The sequence below is a fragment of the Vipera ursinii genome (genome assembly GCF_947247035.1).
Source record: "Vipera ursinii genome assembly, chromosome: 6".
NCBI lineage: Eukaryota > Metazoa > Chordata > Lepidosauria > Squamata > Viperidae > Vipera > Vipera ursinii.
In genome coordinates, this window is record NC_139515.1 from 43,291,601 (window position 1) to 43,319,115 (window position 27,515).

Here is a 27,515-nt window from a genome sequence, read left to right on the forward strand (position 1 = left end):
ACTGTTTCAGTGTAGCAATATTCTTTGGATGTCTGGTGTGAATCGCTGTCTTAAGGTCATGCCACAGCATTTCAATCGGGTTGAGGTCAGGACTCAGACTGGGCCACTCCAGAAGGCATATTCTGTTCTGTTGAAGCCATTGTTTTGTTGAATTACTTGTATGCTTTGGGTCATTGTCCTGTTGCATCACCCATCCTCTGCGGAGCTTCAGTTGGCGGACAGATGGTCATATGTTTTCCTGCAAAATATCCTGATAAACTCTGGAATTCATTTTCCCATCAATGACAACAATCCGTCCAGGCCCTGAGGCAGCAAAGCAGCCCCAAACCATGATGCTCCCTCCACCATGTTTTACAGTGGGGATGAGGTTTTGATGTTGGTGTGCTGTGCCTTTTTTTCTCCACACATAGTGTTGTGTGTTTTTCCCAAACAACTCAATTTTGGTTTCATCTGTCCACAGTATATTTTGCCAGTAGTGCTGTGGAACATCCAGGTGCTCTTTTGCAAACTTCAAACGTGCTGCAATATTTTTTTTGGACAGCAATGGCTTCCTCCGTGGTGTCCTCCCATGTATTCCATTCTTGTTTAATGTTTTCCTTATTGTAGATGTGTCAACAAAAAGGTTAGCATGTGCCAGAGATTTCTGTAGGTCTTTAGCTGACACTCTAGGATTCTTCTTTACCTCATTAAGCATTATGCGCTGTGCTCTTGCAGTCATTTTTACAGGACGACCACACCTAGGGAGAGTAGCAACAGTGCTAAACTTTCTCCATTTGTAGACAGTCTGTCTTACCGTGGACACATGAACAAGGCTTTTGGAGATACTTTTGTAACGCTTTCCAGCTTCATGCAAGTCAACAATTCTTGATCGTAGGTCTTCTAAGAGCTCTTTTCTGTGAGGCCTGGTTCACATCAGACAGTGCTTCTTGAGACCAGTAAACCCAAAACAGGTGTGTGTTTTTAAAGGGCAGGACAGCTGTCAGCAACACATCCAATATCACACTGATTGGAGTCAAGGTTGGCTCACTCCTGGCTCCAATTAGCTCTTGGAGAAGTCATTAGGCTAGGGGTTCACATACTTTTTCCACCCTGCACTGTGAATGTTTCCATCTTATGTTCAATTAAAACATTACAACAGCTAATGTTTGTGTAGTATTATTTTAAGCAGATTGTGTTTTTCTATTGTTGTGACTTACATGACGTTTAGAACGCATTTTATGGCCTATTTATTTATTTATTATTTATTTTATTTATTTGATTTATATACCGCCCTTCTCCCGAAGGACTCAGGGCGGTGTACAGGGCAATAAAAATAAGAATACAGGATACAAGATTTAAAATTAAATGATTGTGCCCAATGTAGTAAGTTAGTTAAAAACAATGTTAAAACCCCAAACCCATCAGACCAGGCCGGCTTGTTCGAATAGATACGTTTTTAGATCACGCCGGAAGGAGCGAAGGTCGGGGGCCATCTGTAGTTCAGCCGGTAAGCGGTTCCAAAGGACTGGCGCGCCCACCGAGAACGCTCTCCCCCTGGGGGTCACCAGTCGACATTCTCTGACTGGTGGTACCCTGAGGAGGCCCTCTCTGTGGGAGCGTACAGGACGGAGGGAAGTTGACGCCGGCAGTAGGTGCTCCCGTAGGTAATACGGACCCATGCCATGTTGGGCTTTATATGTCATCACCAGCACCTTGAATCTCACCTGGAAGGCAACTGGAAGCCAATGCAGCTCACGGAGCAGAGGTGTAACATGGGAGTATCGGGAGACCCCCAAAAGAACTCGCGCGGCTGCATTCTGTACCAGCTGAAGCTTCTGAGTGGTCCTCAAGGGCAGCCCCATGTAGAGAGCATTGCAGTAGTCTAAACGAGAGGTCACAAGTGCATGAGTGACTGTACACAAGGCATCCAGGTCCAGATAGGGTCGCACCTGGCGCACCAGACGAACCTGGGCGAAGGCCCCTCTAGTCACAGCTCCTATATGATCTTCTAAGGAGAGCTGTGAATCTAAGAGGACACCCAAATTGCGAGCCTTATCTATGGGGGGTAGTAACTCACCCCCAATAGTAAGAGATGGAATAATCTGAATTTCCTGAGATGCCAGTACGTACAGCCACTCAGTCTTGTCAGGGTTGAGTTGAAGCCTGTTCCTCCCCATCCAGACCCGGACCGCTTCCAGGCAACAGGACATCACGTTGAGGGCATCACTGGGGTGGTTTGGGGTCGAAATGAAAAGCTGGGTATCATCAGCATACTGATGATACCCCACTCCAAAACCACGGATGATCTCACCTAGTGGCTTCATATAGATTTTAAACAGGAGAGGTGAGAGGACCGACCCCTGAGGAACTCCATAAACGAGAGGTCTCTGGGTCGATCTCTGCCCACCCGCCAACACCGACTGTGAACGTTCCAGAAGGTAGGAGGAGAACCACTGAAAAACAGTGCCTCCCACTCCCAACCTCCTGAGACGCAGAACTCCACGTAATCCCAAAGGGTTCACATACTTTTTCTTGCAACTCTATGTTTAGCTTAAAAAAAAGTACACTGAGAATATGATAGCTAGCTTCAAGTATCTAGGCAAATGCCATATAGAAAAAAGCTATAGTTTTCTATCGAAATAAATTCTGTCATCTCAGTATACAAGACATGGAATATTGGTTAATTACAGAAATTTAATTACATCAAATTTCAGTTGAATTTTAGGGGGAAAAAGAGCTTTCTAATGGTAACTGTAACTTTCGGACAATCTTCTCCAAACAGAATTCAGCCCAATTGGGGACATTACAGATTCCTTCCCTCAGAAGTAAGGATTGAAAGGCTGAATTCCAATCTTTTTAATGGCAGTTTCATCCTTCTGAATTAAGCTTTTCCTGAAATCTAGGTGACATCATAAATTATGATATAAGGGCATTTCTAAAAAGCTTTTTGAATAGTGTGTACATTTATGAGCTCAGTGTTGTTTTTATTAAATTTACAACTGTAAACATTGTGTTTAATTTGGTATTGCTTATTTTAGTAACATGTAATATGTAAGGATGGTGAAATAAATAGAATATATATAGGAATGTAAGAACAGATTAATGAAGGAAGTGGTAGACTTCCTTTAAAATAGCTGGATGTATTAAAAGAGATGACAGATACATACTGTGTTTTTCAAATTTGACAATTTTAAGATATTTGGACTTCAGTTCCCAGAATTCTCTAGCCAGCATCTTAAAGTTGCCTAGTTTGAAAAACAGTGATTTAAAGTGATGTATCAAAACAAAGACATGGATTTTGATCTATTCCAATTCTCTGATTTTGTGAGGTGTTTTTTTTGCTAGTAACATGATGAACAATTTTTCAGACATAATCAGTCTTTCAGTTTACTATTTACCTGGATTGATAAATAGCTAATGTCATTTTTTTTCCTTTCTATTGTTGATACTTAAATATTTACTTAATGGACTTATCCTGAAAGCTAATGGAAAAGGTGAACAAGAATAGATATTAGATATTATCTTTGCCTTTCTTTTCCCTCCATTTTTTATGACAATTGGTGGTCTTGTGCAGATGAGAGAAGATAGTTTAATCTAACAAGTTTTTTCTCCATTTCTTTCACTCTATTATGAAGTCTTTTCTCCAGATTTGAAGTATATTACTTTATTTCACATGAAGTCTAACATATTTGAAGTTATTGAGATTATTAATTATTAGATTGGTATAAAACTGACAGCTAACTGAAATGACTTTTTTTAAAAAGGTTTATGGCAACAAATGACTTGATGACTGAATTACAAAAAGATTCTATCAAGTTAGATGATGATAGTGAAAGGAAGGTTGTGAAAATGATTTTGAAGTTGCTGGAAGATAAAAATGGTGAAGTGCAAAATTTAGCAGTCAAATGGTATGTATTTTCTGATCAGGCATTTTATTTTATACCAATTGTCTTGATTTGTACTGAGAAAATATGAATTGGTTTGTCTGTTCTGTCAGCATTCTGTAAGCAAGTCAGGAAACCTCAGTGATCTTACAGTCTCCAACATATGGTAAGAGATAAGATATTCTTGTATTTCCCTGTGAATCAGTTTTGATATAATATGTATGAATCCATGTTTATTATTTTGAACCTTCTTTTGAATCCAATTTCATTGTATGATCCTTAGAGAAAATGTATGTATATAATTGTGTTCACATTCTGTCCATAATAGTTACAATTATAACATCAGTTATATCTTACATTATGCATACTACAAAGGAAAACCGAGATGTTTGTTTCATTCATTCTTATCTCTTTGAAGGCCAACAGTGGTCCTTACATCTGATCATAGTTGTTACTAATGGAGAATTAAACATAATTCCTTTTAATGTATTTATATAGAACCAAATAATACTTGCATATGCTCATTTACACAAAGACATAAAATTCTATTTGTTGTCATGAGAAGATGCAGTCATTTTGAAATTAGCTAACAGAGTGTATGGTAATTGCCTATTACTTAAAAGAAAACTAATGTTAATTATTTCATTATTTGAATCCAGAAGTTGTGATATTATAAAACCAAGTACAATTATTTTTATAGCAAAATTTCCCATTGGCTTATTCACAACTGTGGATTGGCCTGTGTATTCTGAGAATAGATATATCAGAGGTCTACATATTTTTACATAATGGTATTTTGCCATTGGTAAACCTATTTTAAAAAAGTTTAACTTCTGTAGAAATATTCAAGCCTTACATTTATACTGAAGAAAAAGCAGATATCTTCCTTATTCTAAGAATTATGATTACTTAGTCAGAAGTAATGATAGTTGATTATATATAAATAAAAATGGAGACAAAGCTTATCTTCGACTCAGAATGGTTTTGTTAAATAAACATTCAAATTGAATTAATCATTAATCATGAATTATGTGTATGGCTGTACTTAAATTAATCACACATAGACTTTCATTGATTTTACTACAAATTCATTGTTAAATAATTTTAATATTTCCAAAGGTAATCAATTTCTTACAGTTCCAATTTTTTCCATTATTGTATTTATACTTGAAATATAATGAGAAGTATTCATGGAACAACCTGTTTCTTCAGTAGTCTATGTTGTAGAAAGTGACAGCTGTTAATGTAGTCACTTGAAAATAGCAAAATGACTGACTTTGATAATTTATCTTTTCTGATTTATTTTTTGTTAGATTTTATTTTAAAAAAATAATTTAATTGCTTGCCTGTTATTGGTTAATATCAGTTTCTTGGCTTCATTCAAAATCCTTGGCAAAGTTACTAAAATAAGTATTTCTTTCAGCCAATAATGATATATTTCTTAGATGCATTCAAAAAATTGTGAATTATTGTTTGCTTGATTTATGCTACCTAGCATGAAAAAAAATACATGCATGTTCAATTTTAAAAGCGAGAATGCTATTCTTCAGATTTGGAATAAAAAATATGGTTTCTTTTAATATGATGGAGATTGACAATTGCATTCAGGAAATGACTGTAGGATGTGCCTTCTTAACTCAAACAAGTGTCTTAAGACCAGGCAACTATGAACTGACCCTAAAAAAATGTCAGCAGGTACCGTGTTTATACCTATGTACCTACCTTTTCTACTTTAGATTTGAGTAACTACACATAGTTACTTGTTTATCTGTCTCACAGATACACAGTCTACAGCCTCCAAATATTTGATATAAAAGTTGCCAGTACATTGTAATTCTAAAGTAGAATGAACTCCTTCAAGTCACATTCAGTTATTGGTAATATCGTATACATTTCCATGGGGTTTTTGTGTGGGGTTGTGGTTTTTTTTTGCAAAAAATATGGAACTGGTATGGCATTGCTTTCTTCAGCATATTTTAGGACCATGTTACTTAGCGATGAAGTTTCTGGTCCAAATACCATAATTAACCCACAACTATTAGTATTATTTTATTAATAAAGCTTATTTTGTAAATCCCATAAAAATTATATGATTTATACTTTGACATTAACTAAAGAAATTTAACAAATATATATTGGGCAATACTCCCTTTTTTCTTGAAATGAGTTACCTTTGACCAATCAACAACTAAATAATAACTTTAATATCTATGTACAATAGAAGCAAATGGAAATATGCAAATAGAAGCAAATCCAATACATTCTTTGATTTGAAACTGGTTGATTTAAATGAATGGAAACACAAATTTTGTGTTGCTATGTATCACAAGTTTTATTTATAAATATCAATGAATAAATATTTCAACATTTTTAATTACAATTTAAATTGCCTTGGTTTCATTGCAGTCTTGGACCACTGGTGAGTAAAGTGAAAGAATACCAAGTAGAGACAATTGTTGATACCCTCTGTACTAACATGCTTTCTGACAAAGAGCAGCTACGTGATATTTCAAGCATTGGTCTAAAAACTGTTATTGGAGAACTTCCTCCTGCATCTAGCGGTAAATCTTTCTTATTTCCTTCTCTGGATCATTTATTATTATCTAGCTTGATTTTAGTCAGTCAATCTGAATATAAATGAAGTTCTAGCAATTAATTATTTTATTTTAAAATATTTGATTTGATACTGAGGAAATTGGTTATCTTTGCTTTTTAAGCATCTTTATTCTACTGTTTTAATTTCCAGCTTGGATTTTATGTGTTTCAAGAGAGGAAACAGGAAGAATTAAAAAAAATAAAAATAAAGCCAATGGACATTTTGGTCCTGGATTATTAATATTATCTGTATCGTATTGTGTGACATGATTGTGTTAATGCAGCATTGCCCAGGATTTATGCTGCAAATTCTGTTGGTGGAGCAGTGGGCTAATGCCTCCTTAAGTAACACCAGCTGCCTGCAATTAGTGCAGGTTCGCATCCCACCAGGCTCAAGGTTGACTCAGCCTTCCATCCTTCCGAGGTAGGTAAAATGAGGACCCACATTGTTGGGGGCAATAAGCTGACTTTGTAATAATGCCGCTTGGGGGGCCCCAAAAGCCCTAATAAGCAGGCATATACATAGAATGAAGGCTATTGGTAAGCACATTGATTTGTGCTTAGATTGTAAGCCGCCCTGAGTCTTTGCATAAGGGCGGGATATAAATGGGATTAAAAAAAAATCAGCTCATTTTTAACAGCAAGCTCTGCCTGAACTGTGTGACATAATTGTGAGTTTTACGATGTGACATAAAATTTCACACAGACAGCAGTCTATACTAGTAGTACATTGAAATTGCCTTTACCAGAAACACTTCATTTATCCCAGTATGAGCCATTATGAGATGGATACTTGATAATTAAAGGTTTTGTAATCCTCATCTGCTCTTTTACTCTCTTGCTTACTTAGTCTGATTATCTAGCTATCAAGCTGACCAACAATTACAACAATTTTTGTCCTTGATGTTAAATCACACTTAATTTTCATCCAAATTTTGGATGTGATACTATCACATGGTAAATGGTAAAATTACTAATTTGAATGGATCTGCTTTGCACCATAAAATTGATAAGTGAATTATTTCTCTTATGGAATTTTTTTTCTTGATGTACTATTCATCTAAATAAAAAAACTTTCAAAGGAGTAGATTATCCTCTTTTTGTTCTAGTATCAGTCTGTGATATACTTTTAGAAAAATGAAACTAATCGAAATGGGCAAATTAACATCTTGATCTCAAGTCGAAAGTATCCATAATTCATAGTAACTAATCTAATTTTATTTAACAATCTACCACTTGGGATCCTGAGAATACATGACAATTAATAATGAATATTAAATATTGCAAAAGTATTGCTGCTTCTATGCCATTACTCTTTGAATGAAGTAACAAACCTCAGTCAGAATAACATGGTTCACTTATGTAGTTCCATATATTTGCAATTTATAATTGATTTGTAAAATTTAATTTGTATGATGTCATAATTTTCTTATTTTTGACATTGGGTATAGTGCTATTTTTTATGTAGTCAAAAGGACAAATAATCTGGTGGGGGGAGAACAGGAGGGAAGAAAAATCTGTTAGAATATTCAGATATACTGCAACATTTCTTGTCTGGTCCAGCTTGTAAAATAATTTGTACATGGTGTTGATCTGTGGTGCAACTTACTTTTACCAGCATGGTGTTCTAATAGTCTTTTTCTAAATTGTTCTCAGAAAGTTCTGAGTTATAACTGGAAGTTTAAGTAAGAAGTTGTGTATAGATTCTGGTCACTTTTGCATGTGGTTTGTTGTTTTGTGTGCTATGCATTTATGCTTATACCGTTCTAGGAAATAAAAATAGATTTGTTATATAATTTATTCAATTTCATGTATTACAAAATGAGTAGCATTTTATTTTGGAAATATTATAGATCTTTACCAATAATTACTACTTTAATATTGATGCCATTGCATTCATTTTCAGGCTCTGCATTAGCAGCTAATGTTTGTAAAAAAATTACTGGGCGACTTACTAGTGCTATTGCAAAACAAGAGGATGTATCTGTTCAGTTGGAGGCTTTGGACATCATGGCTGACATGTTGAGCAGGTAAATATACGCATTAAAGATGCTTTTAGGCAGTATTTCTGCAAACTTCCCTGTTCACGTTTGCCTATTTGAAAAATGCCTCGACAATATAATTTGGCTCTTTTCCTTCATTTTTTTTTAATGTTTTAAGACAAGGAGGACTGCTTGTGAACTTCCATCCTTCTATTCTGACGTGTCTGCTTCCTCAGCTAACTAGTCCAAGGCTTGCCGTGAGAAAAAGAACCATCATTGCTCTTGGTCATCTTGTTATGAGTTGTGGTAACATAGTGTTTGTGGACCTCATTGAACATCTCTTGACCGAGCTTTCAAAAAATGATTCCATGTCAACAACAAGAACGTATATACAATGTATTGCTGCCATCAGTAGGCAAGCAGGTCATAGGATAGGTAAATACATTTATACATTATTGATGCATTTCTCATTTTCATGTGAAGTATTAAACATTTCATGATTATGTTTTTATTTTTCTGCCATCAGGTGAATATCTTGAGAAAATTATCCCTTTAGTAGTAAAATTTTGTAACATAGATGATGATGAACTTCGAGAATATTGCATTCAAGCATTTGAATCTTTTGTTAGGAGGTAAGGTATTCATTGTTTCATTTGTTTTCTCCTAGCTACGTTTATAGTATTGTAGAATCACAGAAAAAATAGTTATTTTCTTGTGAAATCATAAAGTCCTTCCAGTGTTTGTCATTGAACTAAATTTTATTCCTTGTTCTTTTATTAATTCTGAATTATTTTTATGATAATAAAATATATGACTATTTCAAAGTACTGTCTTCTTAATATGCCCATGCAAAAGACATTAATAGGGTATGCTTACCTGGTGCTTGAGATGTGCTGTGACTTGAAATTAACACTGCTTAAAAGTACCAATTGGAAAATCTGACACAAAACATTTATATTATATATTAAGCATGTTATCTGACATATATTTAGAGTACTGTAAAATATTCAACTTAACAACCACAATTGACCCCAAAATTTATGTTGCTAAGTGAGACAGTTGTTAAGTGAGTTTTGCCCCATTTTTCTTGCACGGTTATTAAGTCAATCATTGCAATTGTTAAATTAGAAACACAGTTGTTAAATGAATTTGGCTTCTCCGCTGACTTTGCTTGTCAAAAGGTCGCAAAAAGTGATTGCATAACCCCAGGACATTGCAGTTGTTATAAATATGAGCCAGTTGCCAAGCATCCAGATTTTGATCACCTGACCATTGGGATGCTACAACAGCCATAAGTATGAAAAATAGTCATAAGTCACTTTTTTCAATTCCGTTTTAACTTCAAACGGTCACTAAATAAATTGTTGTAAGTCGAGGATTACCTGTATAGAATATGTACAATAGAATACCATATAGAATATATAAAATACTAAATTATTTTATATTAGATTTTCCAATTGATTCTTTTGGGAAGTGTTAATCAAATCTGAGAAAGTTTTTTACTATTTATATTCTTATCTATAAAAGGAGTGAGCATTTTTGTTGTTTTGGTCTTACGAGGTGGGCAGAAGTCTTGTAAATAACAGCTGAAAATTCTCTGTGAGTTGTCTGAGCTTTTTTGTCAGTTGTTTAACAATGTTTTAAGTTGGGGTCCTTAGTAATGATACAATTGAATGGAGAGGTATGTCTGGCTTGTATGTTTTGGGGTGTTCATAGAGCATGGGAGGATAAGTCTCCTGCTTTTCGTCTGCCATTGTTCTTTAGTGTTTTGACCTTTCTTGGTAAGGTCATTGAGAGTTCTGTTGATTTGGTTGTCTAGTTTGATCCAGTTGTCTAGAAGGTGAAATCATGGTTTCATTTGATGTCACACACACTACATATCCATAGACCCAGAACTAGAAAAGGAATCCATGACAGCACTACTACACAGCACACCAGACCTAACCAAATATACCTGATTTGAAATACAGAGAATTGTGGATGTTATAACCTTTGCCTGACCACATAATTCCAGTTTAACAAATATACCAACACTCAGAGGATCACTGGTTTCAGGACTCATAGCAGACACTGTAATGCTAATAACCTAAAGTATGGATCCAGTATATAGGTGACACTTTTTCATAGTAAAAAGGACCAACTAGAGAAAACACATGAAACTATCAACAACATCTTCAAAGGAATAAAATTCACAAGGGAAGAACAAAACAACAACATGCTATCTTTCCTGAATACCCTCATCAGTAAGGACAGTGATGGCAAATTAAAAACACAACAACCCACACCAACCAAATGCTTTACTACCAAAGTAACAACCCAACCTCCCATAAGAGAAATGGTGTAAGAACACTATTTTGATGAGCACAAACACACTACAGCAACGTTGAACATTGGAAAAAAGAAATAGATCATCTATACAACATCTTCCAATAAAATGGATGCCCACACAACTTAATAAAGATTGCTTGACCACTACTATAGTACAACCAACATAAGCTGTTGAAAGGATCATGCTGCCATACATCAAAAATATCTCAGAAACCACTGACTAGTACAACCATATGGCTTCACTGTAGCACACAAACCAACTAAAGCCCTCCCAAACATCCTAAGTAAACCAAAATTCAGCTGCTGTCCCCCCCCCCAAAAAAAATGAGTCATCTGCAATATACACTAAGGACTGTAACAGCCACTATATAGGACAAACAGGAAGAAGACTAGCAAAGCACATCCATGAATACCAAGTACCAGTCAGGAGATACTCCTTAATTTCACAACATGTGGACAGACTCAACCATAGTATCAACTGTGAAACTGACCCTCCTAAACGAAGCCAAGTCCAGAAACACTATGAAATTCCTGCACTCAGACAGCCAGCAGAAGGTGCATAGAAATAAACAATTTCTACATGCTGCTCAAATAGACAATCAAGAAGCCAAAAAGGAAACAAACAAAAAACAAAAACACCCCTGTGGGCAGAGATTAACACCTAGATTAACACTAGATCAATAATCAAGAAGTAAACAATACAGTCAAGGAATTACCAATGCAGACAAACAAGCTAACAGTAAACAATAGCCAATCAAGGAACCACCAAGATCACTTCCACCAACACTGACAGGGCAAGCCACTTGTATATAAAAAATAAGAGCAAACCCTGCTCCCTTCTAGCGTTGATGATGTTACCTAGTTTGGCAATGAAATTCCTGCAAGAAGAGCACCAAGGACCTCACCTGACCCCACCAAGAACCTGAGCTACAAATATTCTCTTGCATTAGAGTCTGATTCGAATCCAGAAAGCTCTTACAGTTTTGTAAGAGCTAGGTGTCATATGGATTAGTTTGATACTTTTTCACTTCTGTTATAGAGAGGGTTTTTCCCCTCTTTGGTCCATACCAAACTTAGCTAAAGCTGCTTCCTCAGAAGAGGGAGGGAGAGACATTCTTTCTAATATAAGTATACATTTCACACTTATAATAATTCAAATGACAAAATGCAAATTATTTAGATGGAGACAGATAAGTGGTTTTTTTTTGCTTACTAATTAACTAATAGAGAGCTGATATCAGGTCAGCACATTGCCATATTAAACCAGTAATTTTGCTTGAGATTTTGATCAGACATCCAGAAATATGCTGTATAATATGGCATTTGCACAAATATTTGAAATAAACACACTTCTCTAGAAACCTATGCCCTCTCAGTTCATCCTAGATGTTAGGCATATACTTTTAGCGGAAAGAACTGTGCCATTCCAACAGCTTGACCTGGAATTTCAGCTTCTCAAGGAGAATAAAAGCAGATTTACAGATAATGTTAAAATGGGAAAGCCATATATATAAATGCTTCAGGCCATAAGCATAACAACAGCATTTACATTCTCTTTGTATGACTCTTGAGTAATGAAATAATGCTTAATTATTAATAGTCATCTAATTATTACTTTTTTATATAGATGCCCTAAAGAAGTTTATCCTCATGTAACTACCATTATAAACATTTGTCTTAAGTACCTTACCTATGATCCCAATTACAATTATGATGATGAAGATGAAGATGAGAATGCTATGGATGCTGATGGTGGAGATGATGATGACCAAGGTAGTTTGTGTTAGAAATATATATACTATATAGTATATAGTATAATTCTTATGGAAGTAAATTATAAATTATACTGCCAGAAACAAATTTTGTAAAAGCAAATTACTATTACTGTTGTAAAAGCAACCTACAGTTAACAACCATTGGATTGATTGGAGTTCTCCTTTGTATGAAAAAGTGCTCATTGGTTTATATCACTTTATATACATTTGCCAGGTTATATCATTGATTATACATTAGACTGCAACAGGATTGCATTCTTTTATCATTCATTATATTAATTATTTAATTGACATACAGTAAGGGAAAAAATATTTAATCCCCTGCCAATTTTGTACATTTGCCTATTGACAAAGAAATGATCAGTCTATAATTTTAATGATAGGTGTATGTTAACAGTGAGAGACAGAATAAAAAAAATCCAGAAAAACGCATTTTAAAAAAGTTATAAATTTATCTGCATTTTAATGTGAAATAAGTATTTGATTCCCTATCAATCAGCAAGATTTCTGGCTCCCAGGTGTCTTAAAGAGAATGCACCTAATCTCAGCTTGTTACCTGTATAAAAGACCTGTCCACAGAATCAATCAGATTCCAAACTCCACCAAGGCCAAGACCAAAGAGCTGTCCAAGGATGTCAGGCACAAGATTGTAGACCTACACAAGGCTGGAATGAGCTAAAAGCAGCTTGGTGAGAAGGTGACAACAGTTGGTACAATTATTTGCAAATGGAAGAAACACAAAATAACTGTCAATCTTCCTCATTCTGGGGCTCCATGCAAGATCTCACCTCATGGAGTTTCAATGATCATGAGAACGGTGAGGAATCAGCCCAGAACTACATGGGAGGATCTTGTCAATGATCACAAGGCAGCTGTGACCATAGTCACCAAGAAAACAATTGGTAACACTACACCATGAAGGACTGAAATCCTGCAATGCTTGCAAGGTCCCCCTACTCAAGAAAAAACATGTACAGGCCCGTCTGAAGTTTGCCAATGAACATCTGAATGATTCAGAGAAGAACTGGGTGAAAATGTGGTCAGCTGAGACCAAAATGCTCTTTGGCATCAACTCAATTTGCCGTGTTTGGAGGAGGAGGAATGCTGCCTATGACCCCAAGAACACCATCCCCACCGTCAAACATGGAGGTGCAAACATTGTGCTTTGGGGGTGTTTTTCTGCTAAGGGGAGAGGACAACAACACATCAAAGGGACGATGGGCGGGGCCATGTACTGTCAAATCTTGGGTGAGAACCTCCTTCCCTCAGCCAGGGCATTGAAAATGGTTCGTGGATGGATATTCCAGCATGGCAATGACCCAAAACACATGGCCAAGGCAACAAAGGAGTGGCTCAACAAGAAGCACATTAAGGTCCTGGAGTGGCCTAGCCGGTATCCAGACCTTAATCCCATAGAAAATCTGTGGAAGGAGCTGAAGGTTCGAGCTGCCAAACATCAGCCTGGAAACCTTAATGACTTGGGGAGGATCTGCAATGAGGAGTGGGACAAAATCCCTCCTGAGATGTGTGCAAACGTGGTGACCAACTACAAGAAACGTCTGACCTCTGTGACTGCCAACAAGGGTTTTGCCACCAAGTACTAGGTCATGTTTTGCAAAGGGATCAAATACTTATTTCACTCATGAAAATGCAAATCAATTTATAACTTTTTTGAAATGTGTTTTTCTGGATTTTTTGTTGTTATTCTGTCTCTCACTGTTAAAATAAACCTACCATTAAAGTTATAGACTGATCATTTTTTTTGACAGTGGGCAAACGTACAAAATCAGCAGGGGATCAAATATTTTTTTCCCTCGCTGTAAGGTAGTTTTGGGTTATCTCTGATTTTTAATCATGACTATATATAACCTGGTATCCTTTTATTCTTTTCAAGGGAGTGATGATGAATATAGTGATGATGATGACATGAGCTGGAAGGTTAGACGCGCAGCTGCAAAATGCTTGGATGCTGTAGTCAGTACAAGGCATGAAATGCTACCAGAGTTCTATAAGACAGTATCCCCTGCTTTAATTGCAAGATTCAAAGAGCGGGAGGAGAATGTAAAAGCAGATGTTTTCCATGCATACCTCTCTCTTCTAAAACAAACTCGACCTGTACAGAGTTGGCTCTGTGATCCTGATGCAATGGAGCAAGGAGAAACACCTTTAACAATGCTTCAGAGTCAGGTTAGTAAATAAAAGCATTCATAGCACCAACATTTGATTATGTAAAGTGGTGTGTGTTTGCCTGCCCCCCCCACTGTGTGTGTGTGTGTGTGTGTGTGTGTGTGCGTGTGTGTTTGTGTGTGTACAATGATATTCTTAACTGTAATGAATTGTCTAGATCAAATACAAATATTTTCTGATACAGAAGCTTGAATCATTATGCTGTAGCTTTTAAAAGTAGCTTTTAGATAGCTACTTTTGATTTGTGGAGGTTAACAATTGCTGTATCATAATGCAACAAAGTACAAAGTTATTTAGTATTTGAATGTGGAAATATTCTGAGAACAGACTGCTAGTCCAGTTGAGCACTTGGCTTAATTCAGCAGGGCTCATCTTGTATTCTTATTTCTATCATTGTATTAGAGCCATTCATAATTTGCGTATTTGTATAAGGAGAGTAATGGTTGGATTATCTTATGCACATTTAATTACAGGTTCCCAATATTGTTAAAGCTTTGCACAAACAGATGAAGGAAAAAAGTGTGAAGACTCGTCAGTGCTGTTTTAATATGCTGACTGAATTGGTCAATGTATTGCCTGGTGCTCTAACACAACACATTCCTGTACTTGTTCCAGGTATGATTTTGTGGATTTTGCTTTAAAACTATTGTGAACTTTTAATATATTTTTAAGCACTGCTTAGTTGTGAGTCAGTACTATGTCTTCTTCAGCCATTATACAACCATGCTGTAGAATTATGTGAGAATTCAATTCAGATATGCTATTTGGCGATTGAGTCTCCAAGTAGTATCACCCAAATATCCAAATTGAATAATATGCTTGGATTTTCTTGGATGATTGACTTGACCCCTGCATTTTAGAATACAAAGCATATAGCCAAGATAAATAATAGTTAAATATTTATAAATTGGGGCAGGGAAGAAATAATGTTTTCTCCAAATGTAAGATTTTATTTTAATGCTAAAGGTTTTGATGTATTTTATATTATTCTGATGTGTTGAAATTTGAAAGAAGTAAATACATGGATAAGATTTAGAGAAATGTTCTATAGAGAAACAGGAAAGAAGTAATGGAAGTAAATATCTATGCAAAGAAAAGACTGGAAAGGACAAATCTGAGAGAAGAGATTTCTAAATAAAATTGCCATAAATCCTTCCAATTTCTAGGAATGGCTCTTGGTTTTATGTTAAAATAAAATTGTGTCAAAATCATGACAACAGTTAAATTGTAGCTAGGAACTCTGCTGGAAACTTATTCTGAGACTATGGTCTGTCAAGCTCTGTTCCTTAGAAAAATGAAGTAAAGGTTTAAATGGTTGCTGCTAAGATATGGCATTACAAAAGGAGAGAATACATGTAGTTCAGGGTTGAGGAGCTACATGTGGAGTCCTTAGTGCTCTCTGACTTGGTTGTTTTCATGCAAACATTTCATTATCCAACTAGGTAACAACTTTAGTGCTAAAAGAAAGTGGGGTTTACTCTGTTTATATTGAGTAACTAGGCTGTTGTTTTATCAGAAGCAACCTAAGATTAAATATGTTGGCATTTTTTGTATAAAGGGTTTTGATTGGAGCATTGCTTCTTGATAGAAAATTGGACCACATTAATGTTACCGTATTTTCTGGCGTATAAGACGACTTTTTAACCCATGAAAATCTTCTCAAAAGTCAGGGGTCGTCTTATACGCCGGGTGCTGAAACTTTAGGGACAGGGCTGGCTGGAAAACCTGGAGTGGATCTCCCATTTGGTCTGCGCAGGGAAAGCGGGACCAATTGGAGAAGAAGCTGCAGTCTGTGATTTTTTTACAGGCTGGGGTCTGGGCGTCTTTCCTTCTAAAGATGAAGAGCAGCTGCAGTCTATCCCAACTTGAAAGGCAGGTGGGGAATGCAGCAGCCAGAGCAGCTGCTTAGCTCTAAGGACACATTTGACTCAGGAACTGGGCGAGCGGGCTGGAAAACCTGGAGCGGATCTCCCATTTGGTCTGCACAGGGAAAGCTTTAGAGTGAATTAGGAAAAGTTTAATCCACTTGCACTGTTTTATGTTTACATGTTTGATGACAAACAGCCTTATGTTTATAAGTGACAGTTTTCCTACTAAGTACCTGCATGTCATAAGCATTTGAGTTAAAATTACCATATTAAAATCAAATCTGATGTTTTTTAATTTTTATTTGGTGTGCGTTGGAAGAGGGGTAGTCTTATATGGTGAGTATAGCCCAAACCCTATAATTTAACAGGAAATGTAGGGGGTCGTCTTATACGCCCAGTCATCTTATACGCCGGAAAATACGGTAGTATTAATCTGTCACTATAGCACTGCTATTTTTTTGGATTTTTTTTATCTTAATTTTGTTTGGAGAAAATCACTGACATGACTAGCAGAATATCATGAAAAAACTGAACGCTTGGCAGAGAAGTGTGAAATAATGAGTTAATAAAATTGTAGTGTTGTGGATGAAGTGCATTTCCGAGGAATAGGAGTTTCATAGTTGGGGTGATGTAACTGAGAATGCTGTAGTTTGGATAATTGGCTATGGAACCTTGCCACTGATGCCACCATTGTGTCAGTTTCAAAGGTCATAAAGTTTGGGCTGGCATGCATAAGATAAATATTTCAATAAATGAACGTTAAACCATTCAAGGCCTCAAAAAGTGAGAATAAAAACTTTAAACTAGGCTTCGGAAGGAATGGCTAGTCTTGCTCATAGTGGATTAAAGGTGTAATATAATTCTGACCTTATGTGCTACTTTACTAAATAAGCAGAAAGATTATATATCTGCTGAAACCATATAGCTTGGATGCAAGGGTTTTCTGATACAAATCACTGTGACCTGACTATCCCCCAAAGAAAAGTTTGCTATGGTATTACAGAGAAAGAGAAAGAAATGACCATAGGCAATTAACTATCAGTAAGCACTTTTTGCTTTTGTAGTCACTGGGCCTTTGGTCAAAAAAAAAGCTTCATAAAAGAGTTCTACTAAGGTAGGCACCAACCTCTTCAGGAAGAGGTGCAGTTCTGTAAGAATTTACTATTTTCTCATTTCTCAGGCTTTGTAGTGTCAAAGTAGAAAAATATTTATTGAGATACCACTTACAAAATATTTGAGATGTGGGTAACAAATGGAGATAATGTCTCATATTTCTCTTACTAGTTTTTGTGTTACTAAAATATAAATTCATAGAATTAAAGATACAGGTTTAGTTTAAATCAGATGTTTGAAATTGTAAAAAAGTATATTGGAAGTATAAAATTTTACAAATTATACATTCTTTTACAGGCATAATTTTTTCACTGAACGACAAATCAAGTTCTTCTAATCTGAAGATAGATGCTTTATCTTGTTTGTATGTGATCCTCTGTAATCACACTCCCCAGGTTTTTCATCCTCATGTCCAAGCATTGGTGCCTCCTGTTGTGGCATGTGTTGGAGATCCATTTTATAAAATAACATCTGAGGCACTTCTAGTTACCCAACAGCTGGTTAAAGTCATTCGTCCTCTGGATCAGACTTCTTCTTTTGATGCCAGTCCTTATATTAAAGATTTGTTTACTTGTACAATGAAGAGACTAAAAGCTGCTGACATTGATCAAGAAGTAAAAGAGAGAGCAATTTCTTGTATGGGCCAAATCATTTGCAGTCTTGGAGACAATCTTGGTTCTGATCTACCTAATACTCTCCAGATATTTCTAGAGAGACTAAAAAATGAGATAACTCGACTAACCACTGTGAAGGCTTTGACTCTGATAGCTGGTTCACCTCTGAAGATAGATCTGAGGCCAGTTTTAGGAGAAGGTGTTCCTATTCTTGCTTCTTTCCTCAGAAAGAACCAACGTGCTTTGAAACTTGGAACTCTGTCTGCTTTAGATATATTAATAAAAAACTACAGTGATAGCTTGACAACTGCTATGATTGATGCTGTCCTAGACGAACTTCCACCTCTTATTAGTGAGAGTGATATGCATGTGTCACAAATGGCCATCAGTTTTCTGACCACTCTGGCTAAAGTTTATCCTTCCTCACTCTCAAAAATCAGTGGCTCTATATTGAATGAACTTATAGGGCTGGTACGGTCGCCGTTATTGCAAGGTGGAGCACTTAGTGCCATGCTAGAATTTTTCCAAGCTCTGGTTGTGACTGGAACAAGCAACTTAGGATATATGGATTTATTGCGCATGTTAACAGGTCCGGTGTACTCTCAAAGTTCAGCACTTACTCACAAGCAGTCTTATTACTCAATTGCCAAGTGTGTAGCTGCCCTTACACGAGCATGTCCTAAAGAGGGACCAGCAGTTGTGGGTCAATTTATCCAGGATGTCAAGAACTCAAGATCTACAGATTCCATTCGTCTCTTAGCTTTGCTTTCTCTTGGGGAAGTTGGACATCATATTGATTTAAGTGGACAAATAGAGCTAAAATCTGTAATTTTAGAAGCATTTTCCTCTCCTAGTGAAGAAGTGAAGTCTGCAGCTTCATATGCATTGGGAAGTATCAGTGTCGGCAATCTTCCAGAATATCTCCCATTTGTCTTGCAAGAAATAACTAGTCAGCCTAAAAGACAGTACCTTCTGCTTCATTCCTTAAAGGAAATAATTAGCTCTGCAACAGTGCAAGGTCTCAAACCATATGTGGAGAGCATCTGGTCTTTGCTACTCAAACATTGTGAGTGTGCAGAAGAGGGTACCAGAAATGTTGTTGCTGAATGCTTGGGGAAACTTACTTTAATAGATCCAGAAACTCTGCTTCCACGCCTCAAAGGATACTTGGCCTCAGGTTTGTAGATATTCAGATATACACATACTGTCTTTTGGAAATAACATCCAGAAGGTTATTGAATTATTCAGTACTAATAATAAATACAGACTTCAATAAATGGATTTTGGTATTGGTTTAAGTGATAAAGGATGAGAAGGAGGTCTTCAACTGTCCAGTTTTTAAAGAGATCTCATTAATACAAAAAAGATTTGTTATGGCTATTTAAATGTTTTGAATCAGTTTATTTTGTAAGGTTTAGTACAGATAAAATGCAATATCTGATAAATTGTATATTATTTTAAAAATAATGTTATAATTTGGAGAACAGATTAACAATTCAATATAATATTTATGGGAGATAGGTGAATTATGCAAGAGGAGGAAATTTTTACAGTGATAATTGTTGAAAAAGATGGACTAAGAAAAGAAAAATATGTGTTATGGTTGTGCTATACAAGAGTTTACAGAATAATTAAAACTGTCCAATCCATGTTGAACCAGTGGAGCAAGAAACCCTCTTAGTTTTCCTCTGTTTTTAAAGCTCAATTATTTTTCTAAAAGGATCATAATGTCAAGGAATAATCCTATTTAAAAACTTCGTAGCTTCTACATACAAAATATTATATTGTAGATTTAATTTATTTTGGCTGTAATCAGTAAAACTACACTTGGATAAAAAAAATATTTGGTAGCAGCACATCTGATAATTTCTATTTTTTCCTGGACAGTCATCTTGGGCAGACGTATAAAATCTGAACCCATGTTGAGATCTAATCAAATGTACTAATACCAGTTCAGCTGGCACAATGGGATTTCTTCTCTGCCCTTTCTCCTTCTCATGAAAATCATTTCAGAGCATTTTGATTTTTTTTATATGTTGAACAGGGGAAGAATAATTGCCCCTATCCTGTTCTGTCAGCAAAACTGCTTCCACTAATGGCAATACACAGTTGGCTTCTATTCAGAAGCACTGGTACATTTTGGTTTGTTCTCACTATTCGTTCATGGCTGAAGTCAGCATATGTAATTATTCCTTATTGAGATAATTTCAGGTAAATAGTGACTGACAACATTGTCTACTAAAGATTTGGGGAAATTTGGGATGTGGCTTTGCTAATCTAATAAGTCTTGTTTATTGGCTTTATACCTCGCTTTTTAAATAGGTCCCTAGGATGCTTACTAGAAATTAAAATAAAAAATAGCAAATTAAAACAAAGATACAACACCACAGTTTTAAAAAGAAAAACAGTGAGAAATCAAACCAAGCACTATGAAATAAAGAGTAACTGTTTTTGAAAATGAAGAAAGTTTTAAACTATAATATTATATGATGTTGTTGTTAGTTGCGAAGTCGTGTCCGACCCATCACGACCCTATGGACAATGTTCCTCCAGGCCTTCCTGTCCTCTACCAATAATATTATATAGGGGTCATAATAATACATATGCCAAGTATATGAACTAATTTCTATTATTTATATAGAATTTTGTAGATAAAGTACCAATAGTAACCAATAGTATTATTACTAATGTTTGTAATTTCTATAACTCCACAGTACAGTACAGAGAAAATAAAAATGTTCTATTATCTGTACAAATTATTTACTATTAGGATCATCATATGCTCGGAGTTCGGTAGTCACTGCTATGAAGTTCACTATCTCTGATCACCCACAGCCCATAGACCCACTTTTAAAGAATTGTATAGGTGAGTGAAATCACAGTAATTTTAACCAGAGTATTGAACATATAAAGGGTTTGATCCAGTAATGTAATTTCAGAATAGTTTAGGGTTGGGGAAGACTTTGATTAAAGCCCTATTATATCAACAGGTATGCTTGTCTTTTGGGAATACTGGAGTTTTAAGTAGGACAGTGGTAGATACTAGGTCAGTGGTGGTGAACCTATGGCACGGGTGCCAGAGGTGGCACTCAGAGCCCTCTCTGTGGGCACCCGCACCATGCCCCAGAGGTGGCAGCTGTCCCTCTTCAACCAGCCGCCTGCTAATTTGCCGAGGTCCCACGTGGCTGAATGCATCCTGGCATGGCTGGTTTCCCTCCCACCCCATCCCGTCCCTCCTGGCCTTGCATGCTCTCCTTTTCCCAGGCACGACCCACTGCATCACCTCCTCAGCTGTTGGCCGACCATTCATCTCAGAGGCGGCTTCTTTGAACTGCTGGCGATGGGCTGCGGAGCCCCAGAGTGAGCCTGTTGAGGGGGCAGCAGGCTGTGGCTACTGATGGACACCGTTGGCCCCCATGCACTTGCTGGCCTCTGTGCGGGGGCCGATGGTGTCAGGCAGCAGCCGCCCTTGCCTTGCCTCATGGCAATGGCACCCCCACCCTGCCTCGCCTCACCCCACAGGATGAGTCTCCTGCCTACTGTCCCACCTGCCAGAGACCTCCTGGAGCTCCCCCAACCCTGCCCACCCCCAGGTGTCCCTCCCCACAAGCAACATTGAGGTGACCACACCCACCTTGGCCACACCCACCCAATCTTCCATGACTGCCACAGCCACACTCACCCAGTGGGCCACGCCCACCTGGTACCCAGTGATAAGTGGGTTTTGGGTTGCAGTTTGGGCACTCAGTCTCTAAAAGGTTCGCCACCACTGTACTAGTTGATGCAGATGCCTATTTTCATGCCTTGAAGCAACAAGAAATGCTGCCATCAGAAGCAGCTGTTAGCTCTTGAATTAAAACTAACTCTATATGTAATTTCCATTAATTACTAGAGGTGTATCATTCTTCAGACTCAAAGGTGTTTGTAGTGCATATGGTCTCAAGTTACTTAGAGTTGCCAATAAGTGTTTCCTAAGTGACTACACTCCAAAACACCTTTTTTCTCTTTGAATCCAAAATTTGTTTGTTTGTTTATAAGATTTATGTGGTTGCCCACTCAGTCTCAGTGACTCGGCAGCTTACAAGCAATACAATATAACACCAATCTATTTTATTATTTTATTGTTATTTTTACTTATTTGAATTTATTAAATTTATTTACATTTATATCTGTCCAGATCCAGTGGTCCCTATGTATTACACCTATATGGATAGTAGTACCATAGCAGAGTGAAACCTCAGAGATTAAAATATCCAGAAAGAAAAATGTCTGGCAGAGTTTCAAGGAGCCACTTTTGTTTTCTAAGTATAACTACCATAGTTCATGAATTCTTCTGAAGTGTTGAATACAGTTTGGGGAAATCTCAATTTTAGGGAAAGAAAGAGATATTCTTGCAAGAAAATTGGCAAAATACAATTACTGATATTTTCATCCTGCTATTTACAGAATTAAGTTCTTAAGTCATGAAGCAAAGCATGCAGAATCTGATCTAAAATGAGTAAATGTGCCGTTTGTTTAAAAAAAGAACTATTTTAGCTGTGAGTATATATATATATATATAAACTGGTTTCAAGCAAACAAAAACTATATATGTATAGGTTTGCTTGAAATCAGCTTATATATTTATGACTGGATTATACATAGTAATTGTAAAAAAGATTTTGAGATTAAATTATACACATAATTGAGAATGGGGTATTTAGATTATCACTGTATTTTTATCTGAACCAAGACTCAATATTTATCCCTTAGTAAACAATCCAAATGACCTTGACCATGAAGGGGATAAGAGGGGGAAGACAGGTGCCTAAGGCTTGCTGCAGTTTTGCTCTAAATTTGGTTTAGCATGTTACACATTTTGTGTTTGTATTTTTCATGAAAAGTTGAACAAGACCATATGCTGATTGTCTTTAATTATTACAGGTGATTTTCTAAAAACATTGGAAGATCCAGATCTTAATGTGAGACGAGTAGCTCTGGTAACATTTAATTCAGCAGCACACAATAAACCATCACTAATAAGAGACCTTTTAGACACTGTGCTTCCACATCTTTATAATGAAACAAAAGTGAGAAAGGAACTAATAAGAGAGGTATGTAAATTCTACTGACTGAAGAATAAGGAAGTAGTGGTGTCCAAACAATAAAAATGTTTTCTGTTTAAAGTTTCAGATCCTTATTTAGGTTTGGCCTCTAATTTGAAGACAACTGTTTTGTTGCAATGGTAATTACAGATATGTCATCTAGTAGTGCCACACTAGATGGCATATATGAAGCGCAACATACTTTAAATAAACTTTGTGAAGTTTCAATTATTATTTCTTGTCACATAAATACACATGTCCATCATGTTAAAATCCCTACTGCCTGAAAGAAGTTGCTGACTGACAAATAAGGGAATGATTACCAAGACCTATTAAATTCTATAGTAATGCCACTTTAGGAATTAGTGAAATTCAGGGAATTTTATTCAGTGGTGTCATTTGATTTGTGCAAGTTTCATTTGAATATTTCAATACTGAGTTCAGTGCTAAGTGGACCCTGCCATAGCGCAGTAATACTAGGAAGAAGAAATTCAATACTGAATATAATTTCCCATTGCTTGGTCGACTTTTTCACTTAGATAATTTCTAGATTCTTTGTTCTTATTTACTGTTCTTTGACTGTCGCTTACTTCTCACTGTGCGCCTGTGGGTAAGATTGCAGCTGTGTTTACGTTGCTTAGGGTATTCTTTAGAGCATGGGTGTTCAGCCTTTTGGTTTGCCTGGGCTACATTGAGCGAAGAGGAATTGTCTTGGGCTGCATATAAAATATATAGTTAATGTATATAAATACCACTCACAATTACATAATGTTAAAATTTATGACCTTGTGGGGCCGCATTACAAGTTGTCCAGGGCCACAAGCAAGCTGCAAGCTGAACACACCTTCCTTAGAGTATTGTTTAAATGTTTTAAATAATTTAAAACACATTTGCACTGTTTGAGAGCCAGCTAAGAACTTGATGAACTTAATTCTTGATGAATGACTATTGTAAACATCTATTTAGTTTTAAACTAGAAACTGAAATACAGTGCCATGAAGATAGAATTAGTATTGGAATTTTGTAATGGAGTTAACTTAGAGAGCAGGGATCTTCAAACTTGGCCCTTTTATGACTAGAGGAATTCTGGGAGTTGAAGTCCACAAGTCACAAACGGGCCAAGTTTGAACACCCCTGTTCTAGAGCCTTAGTTTCCTAATGGCTTTTCTTTATGGTCATCATTTTTCAACACATTCAAATATTAATGAGAACTGATAATTAAATTTAATGAATGCTCTTATTTTCTGATTTGGTTTGCAGGTTGAAATGGGGCCATTTAAACATACAGTTGATGATGGTCTTGATATTAGAAAGGCAGCTTTTGAGTGTATGTATACTCTGCTAGATAGTTGCCTGGATAGACTAGACATCTTTGAATTCCTAAACCACGTTGAGGATGGTTTGAAAGATCACTATGATATTAAGGTTAGTTTGTTTTGTGTGTGTGTGTGTGTGTGTGTGTGTGTGTGTGTGTGTAATATAGTAACATAATTTTCAGTGCAAATTCAACATGTATTAGGAATAAAATGTTTCATATAAAAAGATTGGGCATTTAAATACCTATTTCTAACACCAAATGCCAATTTCTATGATTTGTTATTGCCTCAAGGGAGCTCCTCTGTCAGTAGTAGCTGAAGATGGGTTAAAACAACTGCACATCTTGAGCAAGACTGCTTCAGTCTGCATCATCCTTAATTAGAGAAAATGTGCAAAAGCCTAGAGCCATATTAATGGAAGAGGGCTTGAACTATTTTCAGAACTCCTGACAGAGACCTGTCTTTCCACCTTTACGTAGGACAAAGTGCAAGCAAAGCAGCACTGATCCTGCTGGTAGTTCTTTGTGTACGAATGGCATCAGCACTGACACGTACCTTTTAGCAATGGAGGCATGAAGGCATTGGGTCTTGTTCAAAATATGGCAGTTGGTGGTATAAAATAATTGACTTGAAGAAAAAATACATCCTGGAGGAACCAGTGTTAAGTGTCTGGATAGGATGGCAAATGAAATATAGTATTCATTATTTTATTTTCTGATAGTTGCTTAGTTTAAACTAAGAAATTGTGTTAAAATAGAAATGATACCTACATGTTCACAGAAATATCAAAGTTATAGCAGGAATTAAATACACAATAGTACACACATATTATATTACATTATATCATTATACATGATATTACATTATGTAACATTACATATGTTTAAAAGCATGCTCAGTGGGCACAGAACACTAATGGGGGGTGGACAAAATAGAAAGGAATGGTTGATCTTCTGAATAGTAGTACATACAGTACAACATTTCATTGCTGTGTCCAGTTTATTCCAGTTATCTTTCTCCTAACCAGATGTTAACATTTTTAATGCTGGTGAGACTATCTACTTTGTGTCCAAGTGCAGTACTGCAAAGGCTGGATAGACTGGTTGAACCCTTACGTGCTACATGCACAACCAAGGTACAGTATGAATTTATTTACCTTAGTATACAATTTGTAAAACAGAATTGCATTAATTCAGAACCAATCACCAGCCCCTCATATTAAGCCTAACACACCTCACTTTTTCTAAAATTGTGATTTATGAAAGTAATCTATATGATTTTTCCAAGAAGGATACACTTTAAAAGCATTATTCCTGTCAGGCTGTTTCCCACCTATCCCAAGTTTCTGTTCTTACATGAGAATAAAATAGTCTTATTGCTTCTGTTTGTTGTCCAGAGGTTGCTTCCCCCCCACAATTATCAGAATTGTTTTTAAATCTTTATTAAAGTACATAGGATCAGGACACTTTTTATTCCTACCATGAGTTTTTTTTAATTGTAAGATAACATTTTGTAACAGCCTCAGTAGTGAATAAAAGGTAGAAACAAAATCTTCAGTCATAAATAATGATTTTCAGATAATAAAGTTGCAAGACATTCTGAAGAACTTTTATTCTGATAGTACTGTATACTACTTACAGTGTGGTACATTTACATTGTTTGCATATCTTTTTAATTTAATTTTGTTGTTGTATTATTACCTAAATATCATTTTGTTTAAATAAAACAGGTAAAAGCAAACTCTGTGAAGCAAGAGTTTGAAAAGCAAGATGAACTGAAGCGATCAGCTATGAGGGCAGTAGCAGCATTATTAACTATTCCAGAAGCTGAAAAGAGTCCACTAATGAGTGAATTTCAGTCACAGATAAGCTCTAATCCTGAGCTTGCAGCCATCTTCGAAAGCATCCAGAAAGATTCATCATCCACTAATTTGGAATCAATGGACACTAGTTAGATATTCAAACAGGGACCATTAATTTTAACCATACAATGCACTGAATTTACAAATTTAAAAAAAAACAGAAAAATATCTAATCTTCACAATGTTCCATTTTACCTTTATGGAGACAGTTTGGCTTTTTTCCATTGTTTTTTTAGCATTTATTCCAGAATCTGTATTTCCATAACTCCAAAGTTGTAAGCCACATATGTTTTAGTGGATTTGGATACCCATTAAATAGAAATAAAAGTTAAAATGCATGATGTATGGAAATAGATTCCAACATCCATTTGCCCTGTAATGTTTAGGATTAAAAGTTTAAAGACTTGTGGCCATGATATTTCTTTTTATTTTTTTCTTGAAACTAAACCAAACAACTTTTGTGTTTTATCTAACTTTGCCTGGCAGATTGGCTGGAAAAAAACTGAAGAGTTACCATCATACATCTTAGATACAATTTTAAAATGGAAATGCAAGCAAATGTCCTTTTTAAACTTGTGGGAATAAACAGTTTTTGTTCACACTAATTTTGTATGAGGAAATTTACAAATGCGTGTGAAGTACCATGTGCAATTTATTCATAACTAAATTCAGATTAATATATTAATGCAGGCAGTGCTCTCCTTCATAACTAATGCAGTTAATCTATTTCATTGCAATTATTTACATATATATCCTGCCAAGTCAATTTTTCATCAGTATAAAAAATCAAAAGTATAAGCAGCTATATACAAAACAATGAACAACAAATTGTACTTTAAGCAAAGAAAGATGCGGGTAGCGTAGTTCCCACAGGACAGTTTATACAAATGGGATGAGAGACTGCTGATTTGTGCAAAGGATATTCTAAA

At 36.1% G+C, this 27,515-nt stretch overlaps 1 protein-coding gene across 1 annotated transcript in view; it reads left to right on the forward strand.

Annotated features, from left to right (window-relative positions):
* The window catches only part of CAND1 (cullin associated and neddylation dissociated 1), a 30,518-nt gene extending 3,523 nt beyond the window's left edge, over positions 1–26,995 (forward strand). Inside the window, exons 2-15 of the mRNA XM_083365564.1 lie at positions 3,744–3,887; positions 6,270–6,424; positions 8,365–8,488; positions 8,619–8,875; positions 8,967–9,072; positions 12,396–12,541; positions 14,438–14,730; positions 15,204–15,345; positions 18,009–19,502; positions 21,096–21,191; positions 23,249–23,418; positions 24,670–24,834; positions 25,753–25,860; positions 26,455–26,995. Of these exons, the coding sequence (XP_083221690.1) occupies positions 3,744–3,887; positions 6,270–6,424; positions 8,365–8,488; positions 8,619–8,875; positions 8,967–9,072; positions 12,396–12,541; positions 14,438–14,730; positions 15,204–15,345; positions 18,009–19,502; positions 21,096–21,191; positions 23,249–23,418; positions 24,670–24,834; positions 25,753–25,860; positions 26,455–26,679 (3,625 nt within the window). The 3' untranslated portion in view covers positions 26,680–26,995. The remainder of the gene's footprint in view (positions 1–3,743; positions 3,888–6,269; positions 6,425–8,364; positions 8,489–8,618; positions 8,876–8,966; positions 9,073–12,395; positions 12,542–14,437; positions 14,731–15,203; positions 15,346–18,008; positions 19,503–21,095; positions 21,192–23,248; positions 23,419–24,669; positions 24,835–25,752; positions 25,861–26,454) is intronic.
* Positions 26,996–27,515: the final 520 nt, after the last annotated feature.